General features: G+C 34.3%; 1 protein-coding gene across 2 annotated transcripts; it reads right to left on the reverse strand.

Annotated features, from left to right (window-relative positions):
- Window positions 1–1534: 1534 nt before the first annotated feature.
- LOC132202063 (uncharacterized) lies at window positions 1535–27973 on the reverse strand. 2 transcript variants are annotated; one of them, XM_059628752.1, is made up of 9 exons: window positions 27847–27973; window positions 22147–22345; window positions 19839–19975; window positions 19656–19784; window positions 19328–19599; window positions 19017–19276; window positions 17804–17930; window positions 16796–16880; window positions 4918–15596 (listed from the first exon to the last, which is right to left on the reverse strand). In XM_059628752.1, the coding sequence occupies exons 2-9, from the start codon at window positions 22292–22294 to the stop codon at window positions 5076–5078; spliced, it is 11679 nt and encodes a 3892-aa protein (XP_059484735.1). In that variant the 5' UTR covers window positions 22295–22345; window positions 27847–27973; the 3' UTR covers window positions 4918–5075. The 2 variants fall into 2 exon arrangements, with proteins under 2 accessions (XP_059484736.1, XP_059484735.1); XM_059628753.1 differs by lacking the exons at window positions 4918–15596; window positions 16796–16880; window positions 17804–17930 and adding an exon at window positions 1535–1701.

Raw genomic sequence — 27973 nt, forward strand, 5'->3', positions numbered from 1 at the left:
ATAGGATTGAAAATCAATTTAAGTAACATAAAAGTATAATTTGTTCCTGACAGATATCAACCAATACTTTGTACTATAGATAAAGTAGAGAGAAAATCAGGCAGTCCGTGTCTGTCGTCTTGGAATTAAGCACGCCCACGGCAGTCCTTGAAGATATTACGCCGTATAAAGAATCAAATCATAGAAAAAGCGGCTTGCATTACAAATCAGGGGGCAAGAGGTGCAGCGCCGGCTCTCCCCATGCAGTGAGGGTGGCTACGAGAGGAGCGGGCTGAAGTGGAATGCTTTCCGCGGAATAAAGAAAAGAGAGAAAGAGCGGAGAGCCATCTCTGCAAACAGCGCGCCAGACAAGTGGGGCGTGCAAAGAATAATCCAGCCTGTCTAAACCTAATTATCCGTGCACTGTCTTCCTTCCTTAATGTCCGTTGGGAGCCGTCTCCGAAAGTGCGCTGTAGCCCTTGTGTCAGTCAGTCACTTGCCGCGCGTGCGAAATAAAAATTATTCCAACACGCAGCACGTACACCGTGTTCTTTTAAAAAGCCAGGCAAAGTCCGACGAAAAGAATCTCTCTTGGAAGAGATAAAAACGCACGAGATTTGCCATAGTTTTTGTTATTTATCATTGCGAACGCGTCGGAGCGACAGTTCTGAAGCGTCCGCGGGGATCAAAAGGGCTGCGGGTGTCCAAGGGGCTTAGACGCGATTAGCCCCGTGGTGCTCAATAGGACGCGCCTAATCTGCGGCAATCAGCCTGAATATAAATTGCGCTCCTTTGAAGTCATTGGCCGTACCGCAATGAGGAGGCTTAAACTTCGCCAAGCGTGCGCCGCCAGAGCCGGACGCTCTATCCGAATCGGCACCACTCTACTTACGTCGGTCCTTGCTCGAATTTGCGCCGTTCTTTGGTTCGCGCACGGCGACAGTTAATGATGCGGAAACGCATTGCAGCGCAGATTGTTTCCTTCCGGCAATTCGTCGTCTTTAATTCAGCCGATCGAACCCTGATTCAATCAAATGGCGATCTGATTGGGGAAATTTTGATTCAAATAGTATGTGAGAGGAAATTTTGAAAATTACTCATGCGCTTAAATTACTATTGAAAATGGAGGAATGAGATAATAACTTTCAAGTAAGTGCAGGCCACTTATGTCGGGCATACTTTATTTGCGTTTGCTGTAGCTCCAAAAAGATGCTTCTTTGGCCTTGATTTAAAACAAAATTTCAAATAAAATATTCCATTAAAAAATTGAGAAGGCTGAAATATTAATAAAAACAGGAAAATAAACAATATAATCAAATAAATTTTGACATATTCCCACTAAATTAATTATTATGCATTTGTTTTCATCAGTTTTCAAAATTATTGACCAATGCACTGAATAATAGACTCAATTTCAGCTTCTTCTGTACCTTTCATGTATAGTTTTTCACTGTGTATTCATGACTGTATACCTAATGGAGAATAAATAAATTAAATTAGTAATTATTGATTTAAAATGAACAATAATCTTGGGATTTTCTTTATTTGTGGTGCAAAGCTGCATATATTCCAATATAGTTTAGAGTTTTATTGACAGATACCACTGTGGTGCGTATTCGCGATAATCACTGATCCATTGAAGATAGAGAGGATTTTTGGTGAAAGGGGATCTGATTGCCGGAACTGGGCCTTGAGATGTGTGTGGTTGTGCTGCTGCTGCTGCTGCGAAACCAGATTGAGGGTTACGTACTCGATTTTGTCAGACATATTGCATAATTTGAAATATTATTTTTATACAATTCTTAATTTTTAATACCAATCTTTTTAAAATGGCAAAAATTTACTGAAACGTGTACACCCTACGTCATATTTTTTTTTAGATGAACTGCCGTTTTAAAATATATCAGAAGAAATAATTAATTTCCTAAACCCTCAAATCCATTCTATTTTCGCCTACACATTTCTCATCAATCTCATCACTATCTACTATTGCTCTTCAGACTCGCTTGGAGTAAAATCCGCAGCGGAGAGAGCAGAGCAGACCTGTATAGGAGAGTGTGTGAATGAGAAATAATAAATAGCGGCCTCCGACCCTTGGCCATGCCCGTGTCGTTTATTGATCGTGTCCTCGGATTCGAAGAAAGGCGGCGGTGGCAAGTTGTTTGGTGCCTTGCACAAATGCACACCTTTTGTGAAGCATACGTCTGTGCATTATTCGCCGAATGCCGTTGAAAGGTGCAACAATGGAGTGTGCAGCGTACATTTGCGTTGTAACTTGCCAAACACTGCAGCTGAAAGCAAACAGACCCATGGCGATCTAAAAAGCTCTGTTGCAGACTAAGCAAGGGGGATTCATTACATAATATAATTTCCTCAATCCAAGAAATTGGATTGTGACATCGCAGATTTGCTTGCAAGTAGATAGGTTTTGGACTGGAATGGAATGAAATTGACAAGGAGTGGTAGGGAAATTAAATTGACATAAAAGCCTGAAAATTACATAAAATTACAGAATTTTGATTCATTGTTTATATTTTTTTTTTGCAAGCACAGTATGAAAATATCAGAGGTAAAATTTTAAATCAATAATGAAGGTAAATGGAGAAAAAATCCAATGTCTTAATGTCTATGTGGGTATGGTAATAAAACAAAATACTTGATGTCTCCGTGATAGCGGTAAAATTACGTTCATTGATTCCCCGGAAAATTAACGCGCGTAAGATACTTGCTTGTGACGTGGCTTGAATATCTCTCCGTAAAATGTATTTTCATAATTAATTATTTGAAACCCATTAATCAACCTGCGAACCCGCGCTAAAATGACGAACTGATAAAAAAAACTTTGAACTTATCTGAATACGTACGTGAAACTGGGGGTTGGCTAATTTAATTAATTAATTATTTAACTCGTAAATGAATCTCCTTAATTTTTTATTTATAAGTGGTCAAATAATATACCACGGCCCCAGATTCAGACGCGCTCGCCCATCCTCTTTCAATACTATTGAGACGTGACAAGGAGATTTGCTTATTTATGAAGTGGCGGTAAGTCAATGCACACAAAACGCGACGCGTAGCGTGGGTGCGTTTTGCCAGATGTGTAAGGAAAGGAAGCGGCTTCTCCTGCTTTTGTCGTCAAGCGCTCCGGCTACAAAAAAGCGCGCTTTTGAGGAAGCATCGCTCTCACGGAAAAATGAGATTGAAAATAATGCTAAGAAATATTTAATTTAAACGTCTCAATCATATTGTCAGATTACGAACTTTCAGAATGATCGATCGGTCCGTTTTAATTGTGATATTTATTATTTGTGATATAATATGTAATTAAGTTTTATAACGGTCTTATTAATTTTATGTTTAATATTATTGTATTTCAATTTCTTAATATCTAAAGGATTTGTTTGTCAATATACATATTATTCTTACAGTGAAATTAGTTGGTTTTATTCTGTTGATTGCAAGCTAGGTTGATACAAATGAAAATGATCAAGAATTAGTATATGTTTGGTTTGATAACTATTAAATTTGCCAGAAAATTATTTCAAATGGTTCAATACATATGATTGCACAATAATTAAATTAATTATGTATGTATCGTTTCCACTGTAAATTTTCATCTTTTGATTATAAATAATTATGAATAAAGATTAAACATACAAAATGAAATGGATTGAGAGATGGATAATTTTGCGAGAATTAATTCCTGTCTAGCTTATATAAACATTTAATTATGACCAGGCCAGAGTATCTAAAAGAGCCTTGTCCTTATACTATTAATTTCTTTTTGAGAGATGAACTTATTAGTTTGATTTGGAGAGAGAGAGAGAGAGAGAGATAACGTAGTAAATAAAAATGCAAGACAATATGTTAGAGAACACACTATGGGCAAACAATTAGCGCAAAATTTATGCAAACCTTTTCTCTGAAATGAGTGCGGCGGCAGGATGAATACGCCTGGGGTTGACACAATTTTATATTAAATAAGGTAAATTACAACTTATTGAATGCGGCTTATTGTAGTTGGAGTTCTGCGTTTGACGGCCGGTGAACGAGGTCTGATCTAACGAGGTCTGATCTTTATTTTTCTGTACCAAAATTCCAGGAGAAAAACTCCTCCTAACTTTAAAATAAAGCCAATAAGGGTGAACTAAAATCTAGAAATGTGTCACGTGACATCTGTGACACAAAGTAAACCGGTAGAGGGCACCCGGGTGCACGGGCTTCAGCGGCGATATTCTCTCTTCTTTCTTGCTTTGAGCCGAGAGCGCGCGTCTGAATATTATTTTAGATGCGAAACGGAATAATACAGTATATAAAACTATCTCGCAATTTATAATTTTAAATCTCTCAATTTAGCATGCCAAAATTATATAATATAAAATGAAGTATCATTCTTAAGATATAAAATAATTCTTCTAATTAAATCGACCGATAAAAAAATCTAACTATTAAAAATATGAAAACTAGCCCCCCATAATATTCACACTTCATGTACTTTGCCTGGATTAAAATTAATATATTTGAGCTCTATAACAATATTTCGCCTTGAAATTGCTTTTAATTATAGAAAATGTGAAAATTGACTCATGATTTCAATTAGATATTAACAATTAAAAGTAAATATTAAAAATATTTAAATTCTTGATGCCTCAATGATAGAGGTAGGTAAATTTACGTTTCTTAATTCCTCAGCAAATTAACGCGCGTTAAGATATTGGCTTGTGACATCGCTTGAATATCTCTTCTCGAGATTTATTTGCATAATTAAATTATTTGAAACCCATAAATCTACCCACGCTCAAAGACTGATTATGGTAAATTTTATACTTCCAAGATGATACGCCTCTTTTTTTATCTCAACTTCACATGAGTGTATATTATAACATTTATAATCAACGGTATATTTAATATTAGTCTGATGACAAATAAAAACGTTACTAAACCAAATCAAAAAAATATTTATTACTTGGGAAAAAATATACAAAATTATCAAGAAAATACTATTGATAAAACATTTTAAATATAAGAAAAAATTTATCAATACAAAACATTTTTCAACGCATTCAAATATCTAACTACATTAATAAAACATAATATCAATTCCTATTTTTTTTTTTTGCCTGATTTTTCTTTTTGTGATTTGAATTTTTCTTGGGCTCTGGTTCTTTCTTAGCCCTTATTTTGTTCAATTCCGGACCATATTTATCAAAGCACTCTTGTTCTAAATCTTGCATTCCAGAAACTGGTTGGTCAGATTTCAGCTGTTTTATTATTCGCGTTCTGTAGATATCATCGAATTTGTTTATTTGATGGGTTTTAGCGTGCTCTGACAATGTTTTGTTATTTTGTTTCCTAACGTCGCGCCTGTGATTGGTCACTCGCTTCCGAAAAGAGGTTATACACTTTCCTTCGTAGCGTTTACCACACACTTTGCATTCTACCTCATAAATGCAATGTGTAGACTCGCAATTGTAACGCCCATGAATGTAATCAGGTTTGTCTCTGCCTGGAACCATCACAGTTTTAGTTGGCTCTTGGGCATGGCATGCCTTGCATGGTCTACCTTTTCTTTTCTTCGAACCTTTCAAATCTTCTTTGCATGGGTACGACCCGAATTTTTCAATTTGTTTGTCCTCGTCGTTGCCGCTGTCATCTTCTATCTTCACTATTTTATCTTGTCTACCTGATCCAGTGAATCCCCCGTGAAAACCTCTTCTCAAATACTCGCCATGTGCTCCACTTTCCACAAAATTGCGTAGTGATGGTACACCTTCAATTTTCTTTGCGATATTCTCTCTAAATTCCTCTGGTGATCCCAAATCAAAATAAGCGGAGAGAGCAGTATAAACGCAGTCGTTTTGTCCTAACCCTGTGACCCCTTTGATTTCTATGCCACTCGAATTGCAAAAATGCTTGCAAGTAATTAAATCCAATTCAACCGTTACCGCAGTTCCATCCTTACTCGATTCAATAGAATATGTGCAATTTTTATCGTCACGTACAATGAGATTTAGCTTGCATTGTTTTTCTTCAATGAGGTATTGGACGGCCAATATACCTGTCATTTCGAATTGGGAACCAGCTCTATAGATATCCGCAATTTCCTTAGGATCTCTAGACTTCGCCATTGCCTCCATTTGTAGTTGGTCATTATGTTTTTGTAAACTGGTGCTTATTTCTTCTGAGATTACAAAAAATTTCTCATTGTGCCTATTTCGATGAGTAACCAAATCTTCCACCGAACTTTCATTTTCTTTTGACCCCGAGCGCCAACTAGAGCAAGTTTTTACTGCTTGCTTAGCAAAATTTACCGCTAATGCGCGAATTTTTTTCAAGATGGGACAAACGACAGCAAAGTGTAGGTAATCTCCTACGTGTTTATTCAAACTCCTCTGCCACATTTCTGTCACATCGTGTTTAAATTTTTCAAAAGAAATACCTTCTTCGATGACAGATGTGCATTTTTCCGGGTCTACCATGTTTATTTTCTCTCTTAACTGTAGCTCCATATCATCCAAAAGTTTCCCAGTTACATGACGCAGCTCCAAGATTTTGCATGTTTTTTTTATATATGAAAGTCCTCTCATAACCGTTTTGAGCCACTTTGAGCCTGCTTGAACTTTTCTTGATTCCTTCTTGAACTCATCTATTTTTTCAACGAAGATATTGGTGATACTTTTAATATGTTGGTAAAATGAGTTTTCAACATTTTTTGCTGAAAAGAAATCTTGCTCCAATTCTGACAGTATTCTTTTAGCCCTTGATGCACCCAATACTCTATAAGCTTTTTCTAACAATAGGCTTATGTTATGTTTTTCTACGGATTGATTTACGTCTTGCAACAATTTTTCTGCAAGGCTTTCGCAATATTGCCTTGCGAAGTTATTCAATAGGGAATCTTCCATCGAATTAAAGAGTTCATATGCCATACTATTGACTGTCATTCTTGCAACATTATGAGAACATTCTTTTAAATAAGCAATTGATGTAATAGATTTAATTGATTCAAAAAATGCCGAACCTGATGACTTGACTGCACTTTCACCAACACTGGCAGTGGATATATATTTTGAACCAATTCTTAAAACTGAAGCGCCTTTCGTTAAAAGACCGGAAGCTGCAAATGTTATGCAGGTAGAGGTCAGGTTAACGATTTTTTGTTTGCGATAGTGAGCCCAGCTGAAATAGCCAGAGTAAAGGGCACTTTTAGCAAACATAAGGTCATTAAATCCTTCTTTTATGAAACCATTCCCTACCAATGCCAGGAATCCCATTGAAAAATAGTTAAGAGTCACTCCAAACATCAATTGTACCATTCCCAGAACGATTACACATATGGTGTTGCTAATCATTTCCCTCGTATATTTTTCCTCGCGAAAAGTGAGGACCTCGTCCAGACCATTCAGAATGAAACTGTTAAGTAGAGATAGAAGTTCGTTATTGGGCTTCTGAAAATTTTCAAGGATATTTTGCAATCGTGCCTCTGGAGCCTTAAGGCTTTCCAAGACCGATCTTGATTGTTGTAATAGGTGCAAAATGTACTTGGCCATCTTTTTATCATGTAGTTCTACCGGCAAGTATCTATAGAAGCCGTCAACCTCACCATTATCAAGTTGCAAATCTCCATTATAGGTGACTCTAGATTGCGAAATGATTTCTTCTTCGGCTAAAGATACCAAAAGCGCAGTGTTGACGTTGCTTATCAGTGTAAAATCAAGATTTTTTATGCTTGGATCTGCGATTAACTTGTTTGCAGCTATTTGATAGCAAAATCTTAAAGATAGCAAGCTTCTCAAGGCATACTTGTAAACTGGAAATTCTTTTAAATCTAACCTTGAAATATCTTTTGCATGGTCTTTTAAAACATAGCTGCCATGCAGATATTGAATGTATGCCTGGTCTTCTATATCTTTTAATATTCTCTCAGCTTCGAACGGTGCAATATTTATGGCGGTTAAATCGTCAATAGTTATGCTAGAATATTCAGGGAGTCTTGTATGTTTGAGCAGCTCTCTATTAAGAATAGCTTTTTTATTTTTCTTCAGGATGTTATACGCAACATACCTCTCCATATCTGCAGAAGTGAATATGTCTTTGCATTCTTTCACAGTTAAATACAATCCCTCTTTTGAAAGTGAAAACATAGAAAGTGAGTTCATATCTTCTTTTGTGAAAACGTCAGAGGAAATGTATTTTTTCAGTAGTATGTTTAACGCGATTTTATCATACTTTTTTAGCTCTTCAGCATTTATTTCATAAAATGACACTTCTTCTTGCAAAATTGACAGATATTTGAGCATTTTCCAGAATTTTTCTCGACTAGGGAATTGCAACTTATTAACTTCTTTTGACAACCTCCTCTCATCTAAGAAGGATCCATGTTCAAGTAAAACATATTTTAGTTCTTCATAATTCATCGCATACGCTTTTGCTATTTTCCTCAATGCTTCATTTTCTTCTTTCAAAAATTGTAGAGATGGCTTTGAAATGATATTATCTGCAGTCAATTTTTGGTAGAGCTTTTCACACAACTTGTCACTCACAACATCTGATACAAAAATTGACGCATCAATTGCATGGCCTAGCACATCATCAATCGAGTTTATATATACTTCGTAAATGTCTCTGACGTATTTTTGTTGAACATTAAATGAATCAACTTGAACGAACTTAGAATTATTTTTCTTCTTAAGGTTGTTCACTGCTGCTGCATACATATAGCTCATGTTGCTGTGTGCAATAAACAGATTCTTCGATTCTGAAAGCAATTGCAGGAACTCGTTCGTGTTTTTCCATTTTTTATTGTCTCCAATTATAACTGCTTTGTAGTACTTCGCAAATTCAGAAAAATTCGGCTCCTTTTCAATTACTTCGTCAAGCATGGTTTTGGCTTCTTGAATCTTTTTTATTCGAACAAATTGTTTTGCAAGTTTGATCAAAGCAGATGGGTTATTTTTAACCATGTCTATGTGAGTTTTTCGACTTTTCAGTTCTTCGATAAATTGCTTTGCTTGCAAGCACATATCATCATAATCGCGTTTGGTTTTAATTTTACCAATTTGTTCTGTTTTAGAGTCAAGCCAATAAGCCCATTCATCTAGAAATGATTGCAGCACAATTTCATTTACCGCTTTTGTATTCCGTGCTCGCAATTTTTGATCCACAATGTCCATCAATGTTGGTTTGTTTAAAGATTTGATGGAAATTATCTTCGAAAATCCATCAAGCCACGAGAGTTTAAATTCAAGATTGTCTTTTATTCCCAAGTAGAAGTTTTGAAAGAGTTGAAAACATTTTTCTTGGACCAATATTGACATTTCATAATGTTTTTTTATATCTGAGATTCTTTCAAGTTCTTTCTCATCTCTCTCTCTCTTCAGAAGGATCACATTTTTGCAATGAGTGTCTTCATTGTAGAAAATTATTCTTGCTGAGCCTGGTTCACCACATCTGGCGGATCTCCCGAATGCCTGTTGCTCTATTCTGCTGTTACCGGGTAGGAAAGTCAAGATGACGTGTAGTCCTCCATTTTCCACTAGATCTTTGGCAATTTTTATGTCTGTACCTCGACCTGCCAAGTTAGTTGAAATAAGTAGGTGTCCAGTTTGTAGAGCTTTGCCACTTGAAAAATCAAAGTCCTCATAATCTCTGGTGTATGTTAACAGCTTTAATTTTTCGTTTCGGAAACATTTTCGAAGCATTTCAACGTTTTGTACTGACTCACAAATCATCAATACAGATCGTTTTTCACCTGAACTCTCAACCACCCTTGACACTTCTTTCTTTATTTCTTCAATCCATGTCTCGCGGTCACTACATGTGATTGGTGAATATTCTATGAATTTCTTAGGTTTTGTTGTTGGCATTGTAACAAAATCAACTTTGTGAATTTCTTCCAGAAGATTTCTTTCCCTCTTCGATCCCAATGTGCCAGTGAGCCCATAAAGCTTATTGTACTTCTTGAAGTACGAAATATTTGATACAAAAACTGCTTTCAAACTTTGTGCTGACAATTTACACCCATGTTTAAGTTGAAGAAATTGGTGCAGAGCCTCATCATATTGAGAATTCACTTCATCGGTTCCAGTGTCTCTATCGATGATGATTATATTAGGGCTTAGGTCAAAGTTATTCTCGGTTCTGTTCACGTCTACTATGTAGTTCTCTTTTTCTTTCATGAAAAACGCGTTTTGTGCACTTACAATCCAAGAATCTAAGTGTTGCACGACAAATTTTTTCAAATAGTTAGGAATATAAATGCTCTTTTCTCGTTTTTCAATTTCTGAAAAAGCAAATTGAAGCCTCTCAACTAATTGCGGATATTTTTCTCTGAACAGGGTATCTAAAAGCTCGTACCTCATAATTTTTATGGTTCCATCCATGTTGATAAACTCATTCTCCGTAAGTATTTTCCAGATCTCACATAAATCACCATCTCTAAGATTCGTGTCTAATTCCAATATATCCCTCTTGTTAATGAAGCCAAAAAGGTCATGTAGAACCTTCTCTTTGAGCACGGTCTCATCAAAGATGTATTTCAACAATTCGACGCTTGAAGCTGGTTGATTTAGCCACTTCCAAATGAAAATGTACACGGATGTCAGCTTGTCCAGCCATGGTAACTCATGAGTCAAATATAGCATGTTGTTTCCTTTGTCCAGAAGCATACTGTCAACTTCATCCACGACAATATTTGCAAAATTCCTGTCCCCGAGGATGTTTTTTCCATAAAATCTATCCAAAAGAAAATCCCTTTGGAAACCGGTAATATCCCCGTATATTACTTTATTGCTAGAGTATGCCTTTATTCTTCTTTCAATTTGATCGTCACAATTGTGATATACAGAGACTTCGAAGCAATCGTAAATATCTTTATTTGCTAGCGCATCTCTTTTAGCCAAAACCGAAGAACTTGTAATGACGTCAACCATTTCGCCTCTGAATGCCTTAATTATGGAAACTGCGACCACAATTAAAGATTTTCCTTCCCCTGTCGATACTTGTAGTAGATTGCTACTCTCATTGCATAAAAGCATCATAACAGAGAGTTTTTGTGTGTCTCTAAGCCGGAAGTTTCTCTTCAAAAATATGCATTGGTCAATGAGGGACAAAACTTCCAGAGTTGACGCTATTCCGTCAGATATCTGACTAGGAATTTTCAAGTCCTGGGTACTCTCTCTTTTCTGTACTTTTTCGCATTTGCTTTTGTAGCCATCGCTTATAATGTGTGCATGTAAATTTGTAAGTAAATCTTTTAAAGCATTAGAGCTGTTTGCGCTATTCTCAATTATTTTTATTAACGTCAACATATCTCGGTCAATGTGACCGCTACATTCAACACTTCCTGACAGTGATCTTTCCCAGTTAATCAAATCATCTTTAGATTGTACTTGCTCACATTGTTTTACATTCTCATTGTCAAGCCTCCACACCTCGGACACAAACAATGACAAATATTGAAGAATTTTTGCACTGTCAACAAATTCGCCTTTTTCCGAAAGAACCGTCAGAAATGAATCCAATAATTTTTTCCCGTTGTAATTCTCTAGCTTCTGTACATAATAAGTGGCTGTGTTCAAATTGTCTTCGGTATCATGTTGGAAGAAATTGAACAATCTACCATGCCAGTAGGCTCTTTCTAGAACATATAACCAATTTCCAATATCATTCACATACAATTGATGTGGAATTATTTTAACTTCCTTCAACAATTGAAAAATTTTAAATATTGTTTTCACAGGAGCAGCTGCATCTTCTGGTGTGTTTCTCAGTTGGATGTTAAAAAGGAGTAGCAATTCCCTTTTTTGGATTGCAATCAAATTTTTTCTCAAAATATTAAAAAGCGTAAATTTCATCTTGTAATAGTTTTGTATATGGAGCAACGTCAGTTCCGCCATCCAGTTTTTCTGTGGTTCGGATGCGACAATCCGTTGTATCAGAGGTATTTCTTGTGTGTTTTTCAGATACGACTGCAAAACTTCGTTGATGAGAAACATAATTTCTTGGTCACTTACGCAACAACATTCATAGCTAAATCTTCTGGCCAACAAATGAAGGATAATATTAGGACAGATTATTTGACTTTTAATGCTGCGAAGACCTGATTCAAGTTTTATCGCCGGGTCTTTTGACTCTACGCAGCTCAAAATGAACATTATGTCATTTTCTTCGCAGGGACAGTTCAAAGATATGCTGCTATGATTTATTTTCGGTTCTCCACAGGTGATTTCATTGAAGTATGAATCAATGTCAGTCTTGCTATATTTTTGGCTCAACTCCCAAAGTACTTTGTTAAATAAAGTACCTTGAGCATGCCGTTGTGTTTCGAGCTCCAAAAATTCATAATTTATTGTTATGATTTCGAATTTATCGCTATGATTTCGTAAAATTGATATTTCTCTTGTTTCAAGCAAGTTGAAAGAATTCATCCATACTATATTACTCTCTTCATTTAAAGAATACACAGCAAGGCGGACGCTAAAAATGTCAGCTAGAAGTTGTAAATATCCGTTAAAGTCAAGGCCATGAGACTGAATATATGAATAAAACAAATCCATGAAATCATTATCGTTTGTACAGTTTTCCCAATTAAACTGTGCGTCCACTTCAGAGTGAATTTTCTCGTATGCGACCTCTACTTGTTGTCTCTCTGTCAAATCAAAGTGCGCACCATGACTAAATTTTTTCAGCTCTTCGTCAAATATATTTCTTTCTTCGTTTCCATCCTCATACTTTTGCCAAAGTTCCATCAGTTCTGGATACATTTCAATTTGCGTTTTAAAATTTTCTATTTGCATGTCAACTTTCATATGCTTCTGCACTTCAAAAATTTGTAACGCATTGATATGTTTTTCAAATGAATCTTTGTACTTTCCCTCCAAGATTGAAGTATCGCAGCTGTTCAGGAATATTTCCATAGCTGGCTGAACTAGTTTTGAGCTAGCGTTCGATTTAAGAATTTCTTTGCAATATTCAATAATTTGTTTGCGGCTGATTTGCGTATCATCATTTATGTAGTCATCGATCAGGTTCAAATTTTCGTCAGATATTTCAGATTTGTTTACAGTTTTCTCAAAATATCTCTCGATGGGCAACAATGAATGATATTTTTGTTTCTCCAATTTTGAATTTATATTATCTGCGATATTTATCAAAATCATCTGGCGGTAATTCGATAATGCAATATGTTCTATACGCAACTTTTTCTCTTCAGAAAAGATTTTTGAAGCCTTGAAGGATTTGTCTGAAACAAAATTTATTAACTCACATATGTCCTCTGGTTCAAAATGTAAGAGATGTATTTGAGGAAGTAGCTCTGTTTTAAAATTTCCTTGAGGATCAAATAACTTGACGTTAATTTTTTTTTCGATCCTACGATCGAAGACAATTTTTTTTACTTTCACCACTTCTTCAAATGTTGCATCCCTTTGAACCTGAATATTCAGCTTATCTTCGTGAGTGGTCTCATCTTGTTCTTCTTGAAGTGTCTCGATGTTCTGCTGCAAATTTTCAATTTGCGCACTGAATTGCACGCCATCTAAGCATTGCCTACTAGATTCCATATAAGCTTGATATGTACTTTGTATATCAATCTTAGAAACCATTTTTTGGTTGACAGCACTTGCTTGAGCCTCTCTATTGATTCGTTGCTGGCATTGCTTTTGTCTTTGCTGCTTTGAGGTACTGCTTGTAATTAATTTGTCAGAATTTTCGATCTTGATGTAACTTTTGTGTCGGTTGCACCATGTTCTGTCGCTAGCACTCCCACTGTAATGCCTAATTGTTAATTTGCTATCCATATCTATGCCACTATACACTGGTACTCTCCAGTTGCAATGATCTGAATAGCCAATGTCCCATGCAGCTTTTCCGGGCTTCCCCATAAAGCCACTTTCACCCAATTCTCCATTTTCTCCTTTATTACTCTTCACCACTACATCTTCATGGAAAACAAAGATTTCACCACCATAGCCGCCCTCACCGCCTAGACCGTTTTCACCTCCATCTAGCCCTGGCTTTCCAAAAGATCCTTTGCACAAAAATACTGCAGACATTGAACCGTAAATCCAGTTATCATGGTTGTACGTTATTTCCATGCCGTTTGAAGTCATCCTACGCAGATAGTAAGAAGAGTCCATGTTGGGAAAATCCTCGAGTGTAGTAACTGTATAATCTTTAATTCTATTAATATATTTCTCGACCTCTGAGCAACCCATCTTCCAAAACTTCACGGGGCTTTTGAATTTTGTCTTCAAAAAAACATCATCCATTCCATCACCACTTTGGCCGTCATTTCCATCTCCTCCGTCTTGTCCTCTTCCTCCTTTGCCCCCATTAGAGATCAATCTCAAATTGAATGCGTTAACGACTTCATCTGCTATCAATAATATATTTCCTCCACTCTGTCCAGCGTAACCATCAGCACCGTTGCGACCTGTTCCATCGCTTAGGTTTCCGGCGTTCGAAGAATATATTTTATTGCTATCCAGTCCCGAGACGTCAATTTTTACTTTTTCGTTAGATACGACGAGGCGCCGACACCAGATAACAAAATTTTGTCCATGGAAGACGTCGCACTCAATGTCAGCGTCTAAATAGAGTGTATCGCCCACAATGAGCCTGATTTCATTGATTTTATTATTCGCCTTACAATGGTCCACCAGCAGCGACTTAATAAAACTTAATTCCAGAACCATGCACTTTCCTTCAAGGAAATAATGCCCATCGTTGAGGATGGTCCTCAACTTAGCCGGCTTAATGTACTGCACGATGAAGTTCTTCAACTTGTCTATCTGAGAAAACTGGCTTGCTTCGCATAGACCTTTTATTCTCATAGCTGCTAGGCAGCCAAGTTCCCCTTGCAGACTGTCAGATTCGATGAGCATGGCGCGAAACTCGTCGAATGAAATATTTCCAGTGCAAAATTCCATCAATTTCAATGATTCCACTAATTTTTTTACATTTTTGAATGATCTAATGTAGGCAACAAAAGACTGAATGAATTCAAGCTCTTTTTTTACTTTCTCGTTGAGCTTAAGAAGATTTCGCTTACATTCAGTTTTAAATTCACTAACGCATTCTCGTTCTTTGGTTCTAGGAATCAATGAACCAATGTTCTGCACAAGCGTAAAATATCTCGAAAATGAAAAAATTGAAGGAACATCTCCTGTTAGATTGTTGAAATTGTCAAGTGCATCCAAGTATTCTTGGAAGTTTTGACTTCCAATATTTTCACAAATTTTAAGAGAATCGGCAAGCCAAATTTGTAAGCAATATTTGACGTATTTTTTGCTGATAAAACTTACGTCTAGTTGACTGAGCTCGATATTGAAGCTCTGCACAATCAATGCTTGGACGCTCATGAGGTCTAACGCATTCTTCTCAATCAATTCTTTTATTTTTATCTTCACGGGTGATTTAATGTCTAAGTCTTCGGTGTTGTCTTGAAGCATAATTTTATGAATCTGAACCTTAGAGTCAAAGTGTTTGTCGGATTTGCAAATATTGCAATTTTCTGGTGATAAGCAGAAAACGTTTCTTAGGTTTCGAACACTTTCTTCCTTTTTACAGTGAAGAGATCGTAAATTTGACGTTTTGATGGCTTCCAATCTCTGCTCCTGAAAAATTAACAAGAAGTTTATAACATGGTGATTTTAATTTAAAATCGGCTTTTCCTCGATGGGTTTTTGTGAGTTGTTTATTGTTTCAGAAAAAACAATATAACAAATAAACAAACTGCTCTACATGTTTCGGCTGCGGGCTGCAGCCATAATTCATGAGCTGCGAAAACATTTTGACAAATATTAGTACAAATACAAAGACTGTCCAACCAGCAATTTTCCCTCCCTTTGCAAGCAGCATTTGTGGCAGCAATTTTAAAGTGTCGTGATTGTTCTTTTTATTTTTAAATAGTGTGGGTTCACGCGGTGGTCGATCTCTTTTTGATGTCGGGCGTTTTAGCAGACCTCTGCTAGTTGTGATACCCTTTCTGCTCATTTTTTCCAAATAAATTTTTTTCATGTATGACTTGAGTAGAATAAACAACAACACAACACAAATATAAATTAAATCTTTTTTCAAAAATTATTTTTCTTTCAAATTGACAATTTTCCGTGAAAAATTATTTAAATTAACATTTCTTCATAAAATAATTTTTACACAAAATTTGACATTTAATTCAAAATATTTTATAAAAGACATAATTTTTTCTTATAGTAATTTTGGTCAGAATATTTAAACGTGTGTTTTGAGGTGGTCGAGAGCAGACTAAATTATTTTTCGGTTGGTTTTTCGGGTTAAAGATATGTTTTGGGATTGCGTAGTATTCACTCGTCGCTACTGCTGTCTGCAAATAATTTAGTCTTCTCTCGACCAACCGCCGAGAAAGGTACGCTCAAAACACACGTTTAAATATTCTGACAAAAATTACTATAAGAAAAATTTATGTTTTTTAAAAAATATTTTTGAATTAAATGTCAAATTTTGTGTTAAAAATTGTTTTGTGAACAAATGTTCCTTTCAATAATTTTTCACGGAAAATTGTCAATTTGAAAGAAAAATAATTTTTGAAAAAAGATTTATTTTTGTACTATTTTTTTTTTTAAAATGTTTTCGCAGTTCATGAATTATGGCTGCAGCCCGCAGCCGAAACATGTAGAGCAGGATATTGTTTTTTCTGAAACAATAAACAACTCACAAAAACCCATAGAGGAAAAGCCGATTTTAAATTCAAATCACCATGAATCAACCCTCGATCGTGAAATTCTACCACAAAAAAAGTTTATAACAATTAATTAGTGATATATTAGAACCATACCATTTCAATAACATAGTTTTCCCAAATATCGTGGTTGAAAGCTCTTAATATAAGCTCGTCAGCGTTGATGTCAAGCAGTTGATTCCTACAATAATAATATTTAAAGGATTTTCTCGACACACGCACGCACGCACACATAATATGCTTGGTGCGAACGCATTCAGTCTAGAAGCGAGTAGACACTTTTCAGTGCGTTTTGTCCAAGAGCTTAGGCCAAACACATATTTTTTTTTCAGATCTACCAACTCTCGTGCATTGCTTATTCAAATAAGACACAATTAAAAAGATTTCAAATGATTTTGTGAGAAAAATTAAAAATTAGAATAGCGAATCGCAAACAAATTTAGAATAATTAAAATTATGCATTTTTTTGCGCATGCATCATTACCACATTTTTTTCTTATAAAACTCCATTTAATATATTTGGACAAATAAAATTTTACGAAAATTATTGAATTAATTCGTTGAAGTTAAATCAAATACTATTTTAAGATTAAATATTTCTACACCGAGCTGGAAAGTAATTTTTGAATAATTGTTTTGAATGCCCAATGATACAAACATATCTTTGTTTTTATCATTTCAAGAAGCTATTTAAATATTTAAATTATAACTTATATTATAAAAAAATTAAAGGTACTTTCAATTCTCAATAAAGTTTAAATATCAATTTTTATTTCATTTTATGCTAATATTTAAAAATTTTCACCCTGTATATTAATTATCCGTGTTTCTTAAAATATCTTTGGCTGATATAAAAGCAAAATAAAGTTGGAAGCGCTTAAAATAATTATGCGTTTGGCCTAAACTATTGGACCGAACGAGCTGTAAGGATGTAAATCGTGTCTGGTCTAGACCGAATGCGTTCGGACCAAGCGTTTTTGGACCGAATGCATTCAGACCAAGGCGCGCTTAGACCAAACGCATTCAGTCAACTCAGCGGCCTCAGCGCGTTGGGTCAAAAATAGATACACATATAAATCAATAATATGTTTATAAGATACATACCATCTTGATTTAATCAAAAACTTTTCAACGCATTTTCGGGCTGCAACAAATTTGTCATAGGAAGAACTAAAGTTTCCTTGATATTCAATAATATCGTGTAGATGATATATCTTCAGCTTTTCATAATCTGGAAATTATAAACATTTTATCATTTTTAACGTAAGGCGCCACTAAATATTATAATTGGCTGCATAATGTGCTAACCTTTGGTCGCATAATTAAAAAGTCTTTAATTGCAAATCTAACAAATTCGCGCTTAAATGTCGACCTCACCAGTTTTTGCCCGATGTAATAAGAATTTTCCTAAAATGATATTATGATATGTTATTGAGATATCACACCCCGATGTATTGATGAAAGTTGGCATGCAACTTGCGCCACCCTTGGTTTGTTCTGAAATAGCTATCAGAAGCTGCCCAATTTTGCGAGAGGTTCCATTTAAATATCGATTCAAAATAGGCGTCCACTGTGTACATATTTTGCTTGCTTACAATATTACACTAAGGCAATTCAAATTACATAGAGCTTAAAGCTTAAAGGCAAAAATTGAACAAGGAAAACTGGTTAAAAATGAATGGCCACTCTGGGGTACCAATTAGAAGACATAAAAGTTGTATATCAATTTTTATCTTCTTCGGGATCTGTCGGCTCAATAACATTAACACACCTTGTTAGGCTGAAATAAATTTTAACTTCAGTTCATGTTTTTCCAGATTATCCAGATAATCCAAATGACAAGTTGCCTTTTTGGAAAGTTAAAATGGAAGAAGGTAAAGGTTGATTTGGAAGAGATAAAAGTTGCTAGAACATACATAATAATAGTAAGTAGTCCTGAATTGACAAGAATCGTAGGTCGGTTTACCAATTAAGATTTTTCTTTGTGGTATTTTTTTTTTGTAATTTTTTTGCACAAAATTAATACGTGTTTATAAATATAAAAATTACACACCGCATCGTATCGTGGGCCACAAAAAGGGAATTCGCTTGAATTTGTGCTTATCTGGCCCTCTATAAAGAGGGAACTAAGGGAAGCTATATTTTGAAACTAAAACTTGTGTGCTTAAAAATAATTTAAAATTCCTGAAACATACATTTCCCTTAAAGATTTTCGTTATTTAGAAGAATGTTGCAAGATTTTATTTCAAAATTATTAGTCCTGGAACTTCAATTAAGTTCCGATCCACATATGTGATTCCACTAATAATGAACAAACCTTTTTTTGTTACCAGGAACTTCAATTCTTTAGTTCCTCGGGTGAAATCATTGATAACCGACGTATCATTTTTAGTCCCTCCGCTGGTGTTCGTAGGAATAGGCACTGATAATTCCTCCATGTTTTGCATCAACTGCAGTAAGTCGCTTTGATAGTTGCTACAGAAATCCATCCAATCCGTTCCCCTTGAGTATTTTTGGACCACCCCAATCAAAGAGACAGCTTCCTCGCCAGTTTCCTCCCATTTTCTGGATTGACGTCTAAATAGCTTGCTTTAAGCATTCAAAATAAATTCATCACCAAACATTTACCCAAGTGCATCGCCAATTATCATTTCCGCTGTAGTGTGAAACAACGCATTGCAAAAAGTTGTCTTATCAGAATATATCCTGTCCAAGCTCTCCTCTAAAGAATTCTTCCCAACGCCTAGTAGCTCTTCTGCTATTGTCCAGTTTCCAGATCTTATGTGCAAAATTGCTGCAGTGACGGTCCAAATAAAGTTCATATGATTCCCAAGGTTGAGCTCCAAAAACGCTTTGCGCACCTCAGAAATGAATTGTTTGTAAAATGAACTCGGGTGTTTCTAAAATTAGGGAATTAATATATTATACTATCGATTATTATCTTCTGCAAATTTACCATCTGGATAGGAATTTTTAAACTGTTGACTTCTGAAATTCTCATTTTGCTTGACAATTCTACGGAAGCACCATACATAAGTGCAGCTGGTAGTAGTAGCTCATGAGAATATTCAAAAATACTCGAATTCTGCATTTGTGAACAATTATTCAGCATTACTGAGATATTTTAAATCTGATGTACCTTAAATTGGAATTCAAATTCATCCCCATCGCAATTTCTTATAATTTTGAAATAGTATGGTACGTCTGAACCTTCAGAATTATCTGCTTTTTGATGAAATATGTGGAGGATTTCGAGTTTCGCGTCTAGTTTCGAATCTAGAAACATTCAGTTGGATTCTTTCTTAATATATACTTTTTCAACCTAGAAAAAAATGTATGCCAGTCTGAATTTTTCACCATTTATGGCAGCCACCATGAAACGGGACACCTCGGGACATCCAAAAGATATCATTGGGATGGCTAAAACGTCCCATTGATATCATCGGGTTGGTTCAGTTACTTCGGTCCTTTCAGCGTGAGATGCTTCAAGACACATTTTATTAGATTGCCTAAAAGGTTTTCCCAATCCGCTACCCTTTCTGGGTAAAAGGTACCTTTGAAAATTGTGCATTTTGTGCGTGAAAATTTTTTGCTGCTTGCAAAAACTTTTGACCAATCGATAAGAAATTTATTTAACTTAATTACACTTTATTAAAAAATTGCCGTGAGATTTTTATATAATCTTTTACTGCTTTAAATATTGCTTTGTCACCAAGAAGTTGGATTGTTTGAAAAAAGATTAACTTAATATAATTTTATAAATTTATTTTTTTGCATTTTAGCCAAAGTTATTGTTGTTGGAAAATTTTAGTAAATCGTGTTTCATACACATGATACACAAAGAAATTAAAAAAAAAAAATACCTGTGCGCAACGTTGTGTGAACATTGTTTTATAAATCCAAACTTTTAGTAAGTTATGTCATTCGGGAGCTGCCAGATCACAAATCTTTTTCTGCTGCCATTTTTTGACAATTGTGAGTTGTGATTTGTCATTTAAAATGCAGAGCTATCATTTATGGAATGAGCAGGCAAACAGGTGTATGATTGTATGAATGAAAATATAAATGCCTTCAAAAATAATTTGATGCAACTTTACTTGAATAAGTATAAATAATTACGTTGAGAATTTAAGTTGAGAGTTTAATGAAAGAAAAATAATAATAAACAAATATATAAAGTTCAAAAAGGAGTTTACTTTACCTGAGCCGTAAAAGGAAAGCAGTACAAGCTAGGCTATGTCTAAGCTAACATAGACAAGCATAAAACAAACAGCGAAAAAATGCTGACGACATGAACAGGTCTGTAATGATGGCAAAAATATTAATAACCAACAATATGAATTTCAGGACTGTTTATTTAGTATGTACCAACGACGGTATTGGACCATTCGACCATTGCATCTTATAGTAAATGAATTGGAGAATTGGCTGGAACCGGTTTTTTTAATCGAGCAAACTACCGAAAAATTATAGCGTTTTAAAAATCACGATTTTACATATGGCGAGATAGGACGAAAATTTCATTCAACGCATTTTGACGGTGGCGCCATCCGGCGGTTCTCTTTCAACCAGCGGGTTTCTCTTCTCTGTCATTATCTCTAGTCATGAGAAATTAAACGAATTGAATTCAAAGTGAAAAATATAATATCAGAGAAATAAAATACGAGATTTTCTGCCCAATAAGTCGATCATATGGATTAAAAACAAACATCGACCTCTAGAAAATTAGAAATCACCAATTTTATACACATTTGTCATCTGATTTATAGAAATTTTCTCTCTGCTGATCAACTTTGAGAAACATAATAGTAGGATTTTGCTTAAAGCATCATTTAAAGCTTCTGACTTAAAACATACTTAAAAAGATTACAAATTGGCACAAGTAATGCAATTTTGAGCCTTCGAGGCATATGGATTATAGGCTTATGTCGCCTATGTTTGATTTTCACTTTGCGCTTGATTTTCTGGTCGATGGGTATTTGTCTTAAATGTTTTTATATTAGTAGTAGAACATTTACCATTGTAGTTGCTTTTCTTTGCAATTGTTTAATAATCAAAGCTTATACATAAAATGAATAAAATATTATAATCAAAATTTAAAGAGATGGACTTGTAGAAGGCAAAAAAAATATTACATAAGAACATTCAACCTTTCAAAGGAAATTTTTTATGTAGAAAGAGTAGTGGCAGGGGAAACCGCAGAAAATGCGCCCCAATAAATGAAGAAAAATTCAGACTGGAATTAACTTTTGAAGCGAGCTGATTTTATTACTCCTGATCGTGACATTATAACTTCTTTAATTTAAAAAGACAGTGTATATGTTTATAAGATGTTGCAACAGAAAACAAGCAAAAAACTTTGTTCTTGTTCATAATATTTTGTCACTTAAATTATAGAACTATTTAAATTGCATGTTTTTAATTTTTGCTTGATTTAAATTCCGTACCATATTTTCCGCATATATTTTTTAAAGCAGTCAGCAAATTCCGGGTGACGTCACACTCAGTATCTCCGCGGAATAGAAGCGTCTGCTTCTTTTTTCTGCTCTCTGACAGTGCGATTCCACAGGCCACCTCTACCAATTGCGACGTCATGGTTATTCACGGCTTCCGGTGGCCATTGGGCTGCTAGTAGAACCAAAACTCCTGCGAGGAGAAGATAACAAAAGTGTCTATGTATTATTGGCTGAACATAAAAATATCAAAATGTAATTTTAATCCATAAGAAAGGAAACGATACTGAAAAAAATAGCATGGCGTGATTTATTTTTCGAACAATTGGACGATTATTTTAGGGAATATTTTTACTAAAAATTAGGCATAAAATAAATTTATAAGTAAGCGTTTTCATCAAATGCTCATCTTTACTCAAAATTCTTTTAAGTAAATTTCTTTATCAAATATTTTAATTTTTTATTTAGACGATTATTGTTGGCAATATTTTTACAGAAAATAAGTGGTTAAATTAATTTTTTAAATAAGTGTTTTCATCAAATAAGCATATTTTTCTCAAAAATTCTTTATAGTTAAATTTCTTTCACTTTTTATAAGCACATTATTATTCTCTTTAATTTTGACAATATAGTTTTGGAAATATTTCTAAAAATTTATTTTATAACAATTAAAGTAGGAAAAGTGTCAGAATAGAGAAATAATGTGTCGTGTGTTTTGAGCGTACCCTTCTCGTTGAAGGTCGTTCGAGAGACATCGAGACATCTATCATAGTAATTTTTCGCTTTATTTTTCACGGAAACGCTCAAAACACACTATTCTAACCAAAATAATTAAAAATAACAATTAAATTTGTATAAATATTTTTCACAGAAGTTGTCAAATTTGGAATAAATTTTTTGATGTAAAAAATGTAATTAAAAAATAATTTTTGAGAAAAAAAATTTATGATTTGCTGATAACTCTCGTTAAATATTATTTTTATTAATTTTAGTAAAAATAGTTTCACAGCGTTATGAATTGTGGCTTCCGACTTTAAATTCAATTCACCCATGTGATCGTGAAATTCTACTACAAATTAAAATAAAAATAATAATTACTTAAAAATAATTAGTAAATTGTATAATAATGCCAATGTCTTTGGAAATTTAATTAAAGAGCAAAGAGTGGAGCGTTTCACGAGCGCACGCACCGCGAGATAAATTTTTTTTTTCAAATTAGAGAACTTTTCCTTAAATAGAAGTTGATTAAGTGGATTAAATCTCTTGTTGATATTATTAATTTAGGGCGGGGTATGTGAATTTAGAAAGAATTATGAGCCCCAAAATTTTAATAATCTGTTTAATTAATTTGTAATGATAATTATTTTTTATCAATTGATATATTTCTTTCCATTTTTTAATAACTTATTACTTTTTTTAATGAATTATAAAATTAAATGTATATTTTATTTTCTCTTTTTTTTTTAATATTATTCATTTTATTAAAAAAAAGCTGAATTAATAATTTTTTTTTCTAAAATTTATTAGACTAATATTTTTTTAATAAATTTTTAGGATACGGATTTTTTTTTATAATTTGCAATATTATTATTGTGTTGGGAAAAGTGGCTGATAATTTTTTTGGTAAAAATATTCTCAATTATATATAATTTTTATTACAACTCTCAATAAATCCTTAAACGACTAAACGTTCTTATGTATAATTATGCATCTCAAATCATTTTGTGAACGAAAAAAAGTTTGGTAATATATATACGCAACAATTTCAATATCTTGGATGTTACATCCCATGGTCTAATGGTAAAAGCTTTGTTTCAGATGCAGAAGGTTCCAGGATCGAATCCACTAACAGACAGACTTTTCACTGGATATGCAATGGCCACGTCATCATATGATAGATCATGATGAAGATACTAACACCGCGAAAAATTAAAAATTATTTTTCTTTTGCGTTTTTTAAAACATTTTTTGGCTTCTTTTTTATTGAAAAGCAAACTTGTTAAAAAGAGGTAAATATCTGGTAACTTGTAAAAAAATACCACTTTTTAACCAGTCATGAAACCCGTGTTAAACTGGTTGTCAGAAAACTAGTTATCTTGTTTTCAAAACACAAGTTTTACTCGTCTTTTTCACGAGTCAGTTCTTGCAGGGGCGCTAATCACCCAATAAAGATCACCTCCTCCAATAAATCTAGCTTCTTAATCTAGCTCATTCTTGTATTAATCAGCGAGCAGCGTGTTTGCTCATGAAATATAATAGTTGAACCCAAACAAAATAATAATTATAATAAAATAGGTGGTGCCTTCTAAAACACTAATAAAGGGCGCAGGCCGAAAAGACTGTCTTGGTCCGACGCACGACCCTAAAAGAAATAAATAAAGGTTGGTACTTGAATTTTAGTTTTAAGATTTTAATTTTAATGTTAAAATGTGGTGTGTGTGTGTGTGTTTTTTTTTTCAATTTTGCTGATTTTTTGTACTTATCTTGCTCATGAAATATTAGGGTCGCAGACCGTGACCGTAACTGGGAAGAGCGGTTTTGTTTTTGAATAAAAACAATTTTTACAATGAGGAATAGCCAGACTTCTTCATTCCCATGTGTTTATCTCCTTGAGTGTCAAATTCTTCAAACAAAATTGAAACTAAAATTTGGGTATATTTTAGATTTCAACCAACAATAAATAACGTTTTACGTACGTACGCATGTGTTTATAATAAAGACAATGATGGGCGATCCAAAAGGCTAACTTGGCCCAGGCTAAATTAACCTGGCCCGGGTTAATTTAACCCGCCATTCAATTTTGGTGATGGACTAAGTTTAAGTTAGCCTAGGCTAGGTTAGGTTAGCCTGATTCAGGTTAGGCTTTTGGATCGCCCTCAATATTAATAATCATCTTACGGAGCATTTCCAAGTGATATTGAGGGGGCATTGGACAAAAAATTACCTTATCTTATTTTAACATAAATCAAATTGGGTGTCTAGAGGGGCCTCCTCCCTCACCAATTTCGAGACCTCAAAAAAAGGGGCGTTGCCCAAAATTTTAGGGGTTTTTCATTATTTAACCTGTATTTTCTCGAAAACGGAAAAATGGCCATTCTGAAAATTACAGGGCCGACGTAAAATTTCACGGACTAAATTTTTTCCAATACCACCAAAAAAAATCGGAGGGGGCTATCATCGCCAAAATTTGACTTTTACCAAAAAACCTCCGAAAAGTGACATTTCCCTCAAGCCTACTACTTTTATGTAAATAGCAAAGATGTTAAGCGTAAAAAGTTAGGCCAGGAACAGTTTAAATTATTGTTCTAACCCAAACCGTTCCAAAGTAATGGAAAATCGAAAAAATCTCGGGTCATTTTTAAACCCCCAAAATTTTGGGCAGCGCCCCTTTTTCTAGGTTTCAAAATTAGCGAGGCAAGACACCTCTAGACAGACACCTACTTTGACATATCGTCGGCTACGCGGCCAAATGGCCGATCTGGTAATTACCCCTGTGGGGAAAATGGCTAGTAGCCACTTTCCCCGTTGGGGAAAATGGCAGATGGGCCTTTTTTCAAATTTTACAGGAGAAGCAAAAAACTGATTATCTGCTCCAATTTTCAATGTTCAGATTTCAAAATTTGAACCAAAGTTCAGCATGTTATTGCAGATAATTTGGTAGACTTAATTTTCTTTTAAGCCTTAATATACAACTGTTGTAAGAAATTTAAAGGGACGTAACTCCATACTGAAAGAGTAAAACGTGCAATACAATCGAAATTAAACCACTTATGCGATTATTTCCTCCTTTTCTTTGTTCAATTTAACTTAAAAATAATATTTTATAATATAATTTTATTTTAATTCATCTTTTTTTATTAAATTTTTATTATTTTATTTTATTTAAATTAATTTAAATTTTATTCTTTTATTTGCACAATAGTAAACAATTTTGGCATTAAAAGCATTATTTTTTTTATTTCACATGACCCGGCGTCACTTCTAGTTATAATCTCATGAATAGTTTTACTGATATTTACTATAAATTGCAATAATTAGTAAAGTAAAATCTAGCTCGGATGCAACATAAAGCTTCTGGTTGCATGTCAAATATTTTAATAAAAAAATCTATATTTTACTATTTATTTAATTTTAAAATTATATCTATTTTAAAGAATTATTTGCATTATCACGCAAAATGCATGAAAAAGCTGTCACTTTGGAATACAATATTGACGAAACTACAGCTTATTCTGATATTTTACTTCTTACTTAATGTTAGGTATTTTATTAAATTTATTAAAATTTTATTTTTTTATTTTTTACATTTTCGATATTTTCATTATTTTTAACATTTATTGCATTTAAAACAATTTTGGCATTATTCAGCAAGCGGGAATGCTGCCTGCTTGCCTGTAAGGGGGCGTGGCACTGCCTTACTTTTGCTCCCTGAACTCGCGATAATGAGACATCTACCGAGAAAGTTGATACTTTTATGGTTATTTCTGATGCAGATTTTTACACTGAATGCATTGGAACAATAAAAAAAATTTGTCCGGAAATGCTCATCTGCCATTTTCCCCAACGGGGAAAGTGGCTACTAGCCATTTTCCCCACAGGGGTAATTACCAGATCGGCCATTTGGCCGCGTAGCCGACGATATGTTAAAATAAGGTAATTTTTTGTCCAATGCCCCCTCAATCTCACTCGGAAATGCTCTTACAGAGGCGGCGTAGATTCACGTTTTAGGGTCCCTGGAAATTAATAATTTTGGGCTCCCCCACCAATATTTTTATTTATTCATTTTAATAGCTTTTTTCTGTTTTTGAAGACCACTTTAAAAACGTATGAACTTAATACAATTTTGTGAGCGAAGCGAGAGCGAAATTTAAATATTTTTTTTCAAGCAAATTTATAGCAATCATCAATTCATGTGTGAGGGGGTAAAAAAATCGTTCACAGGAAGTAGCCCAGAAATGATCAGAATGGTCTGTTGGGATTTTTAAATAGTGTGCCCCGGGCCCCAATAGGACCCTCGATCAGTCCAAGTTTGAATGTTTTTTTTTATTGCCATTATGAAAATGATTGCGAGAGGAGCGAGAATATTTCAATTTTTTTTGTCACACACTGAAATATCATTCATACTTGGGCCAAAGGGCCCCTTTGGGACCCAGGGCCCCTGGAATTTCCAGCCAGCCCAGCCATGCATAATCTACACCTCTGCTTAACATATTAAGCTTACATATGAAATTTTTAAATCAAATTAAAGAAGTTTGTTTATACTGTATATGTATGTACAGAACTTCAGGAAAATTCGTTCCTATTATTCCTGTATCCAAAAGTAATTATTGATGAAAATGAAATTGCATTTGGTATAAAATTCGCAATTATTTACCTTGGAAAAATGTTTGGTAAAAGTAAAAATAAACGGAGACAACATAAAAATATTTTTAAAAATAGCTTTAATTATCATAATAATATTGAGAGCGATCCGCCAAAAGCCTAACCTGGTTAAGGCTAACTTAGCCCATCAGCAAAATTGAATGGCGGGTGAAATTAACCCGGATCAGGTTAATTCAGCCTGGGCCAAGTTAGCCTTTTGGATCGCCCTCATTAATTTTCGTCTCTTGAATCCGTTTCTAAATTATTTGGTAAGAAGTGCATTATTTACAGAAAAACTTTTCAGGGCTAGATCAAAATCTTCATTGAACTCACCACACGCCAAACCTTTTTAGAACTTCAGGTATCAAGTTCCTTTGCTATGTATCAGCTTTGGTCCATGGTCACTCTGTTAAATTTTTCGAATCAAAATCAGTAATGAATGTGACAGGCAAAGTCTGAT

Source organism: Neocloeon triangulifer, unplaced genomic scaffold (genome assembly GCF_031216515.1).
Source record: "Neocloeon triangulifer isolate White Clay Creek 2 clone unplaced genomic scaffold, ASM3121651v1 ptg000014l, whole genome shotgun sequence".
In the NCBI taxonomy this organism is placed as follows: Eukaryota; Metazoa; Arthropoda; class Insecta; order Ephemeroptera; family Baetidae; genus Neocloeon; species Neocloeon triangulifer.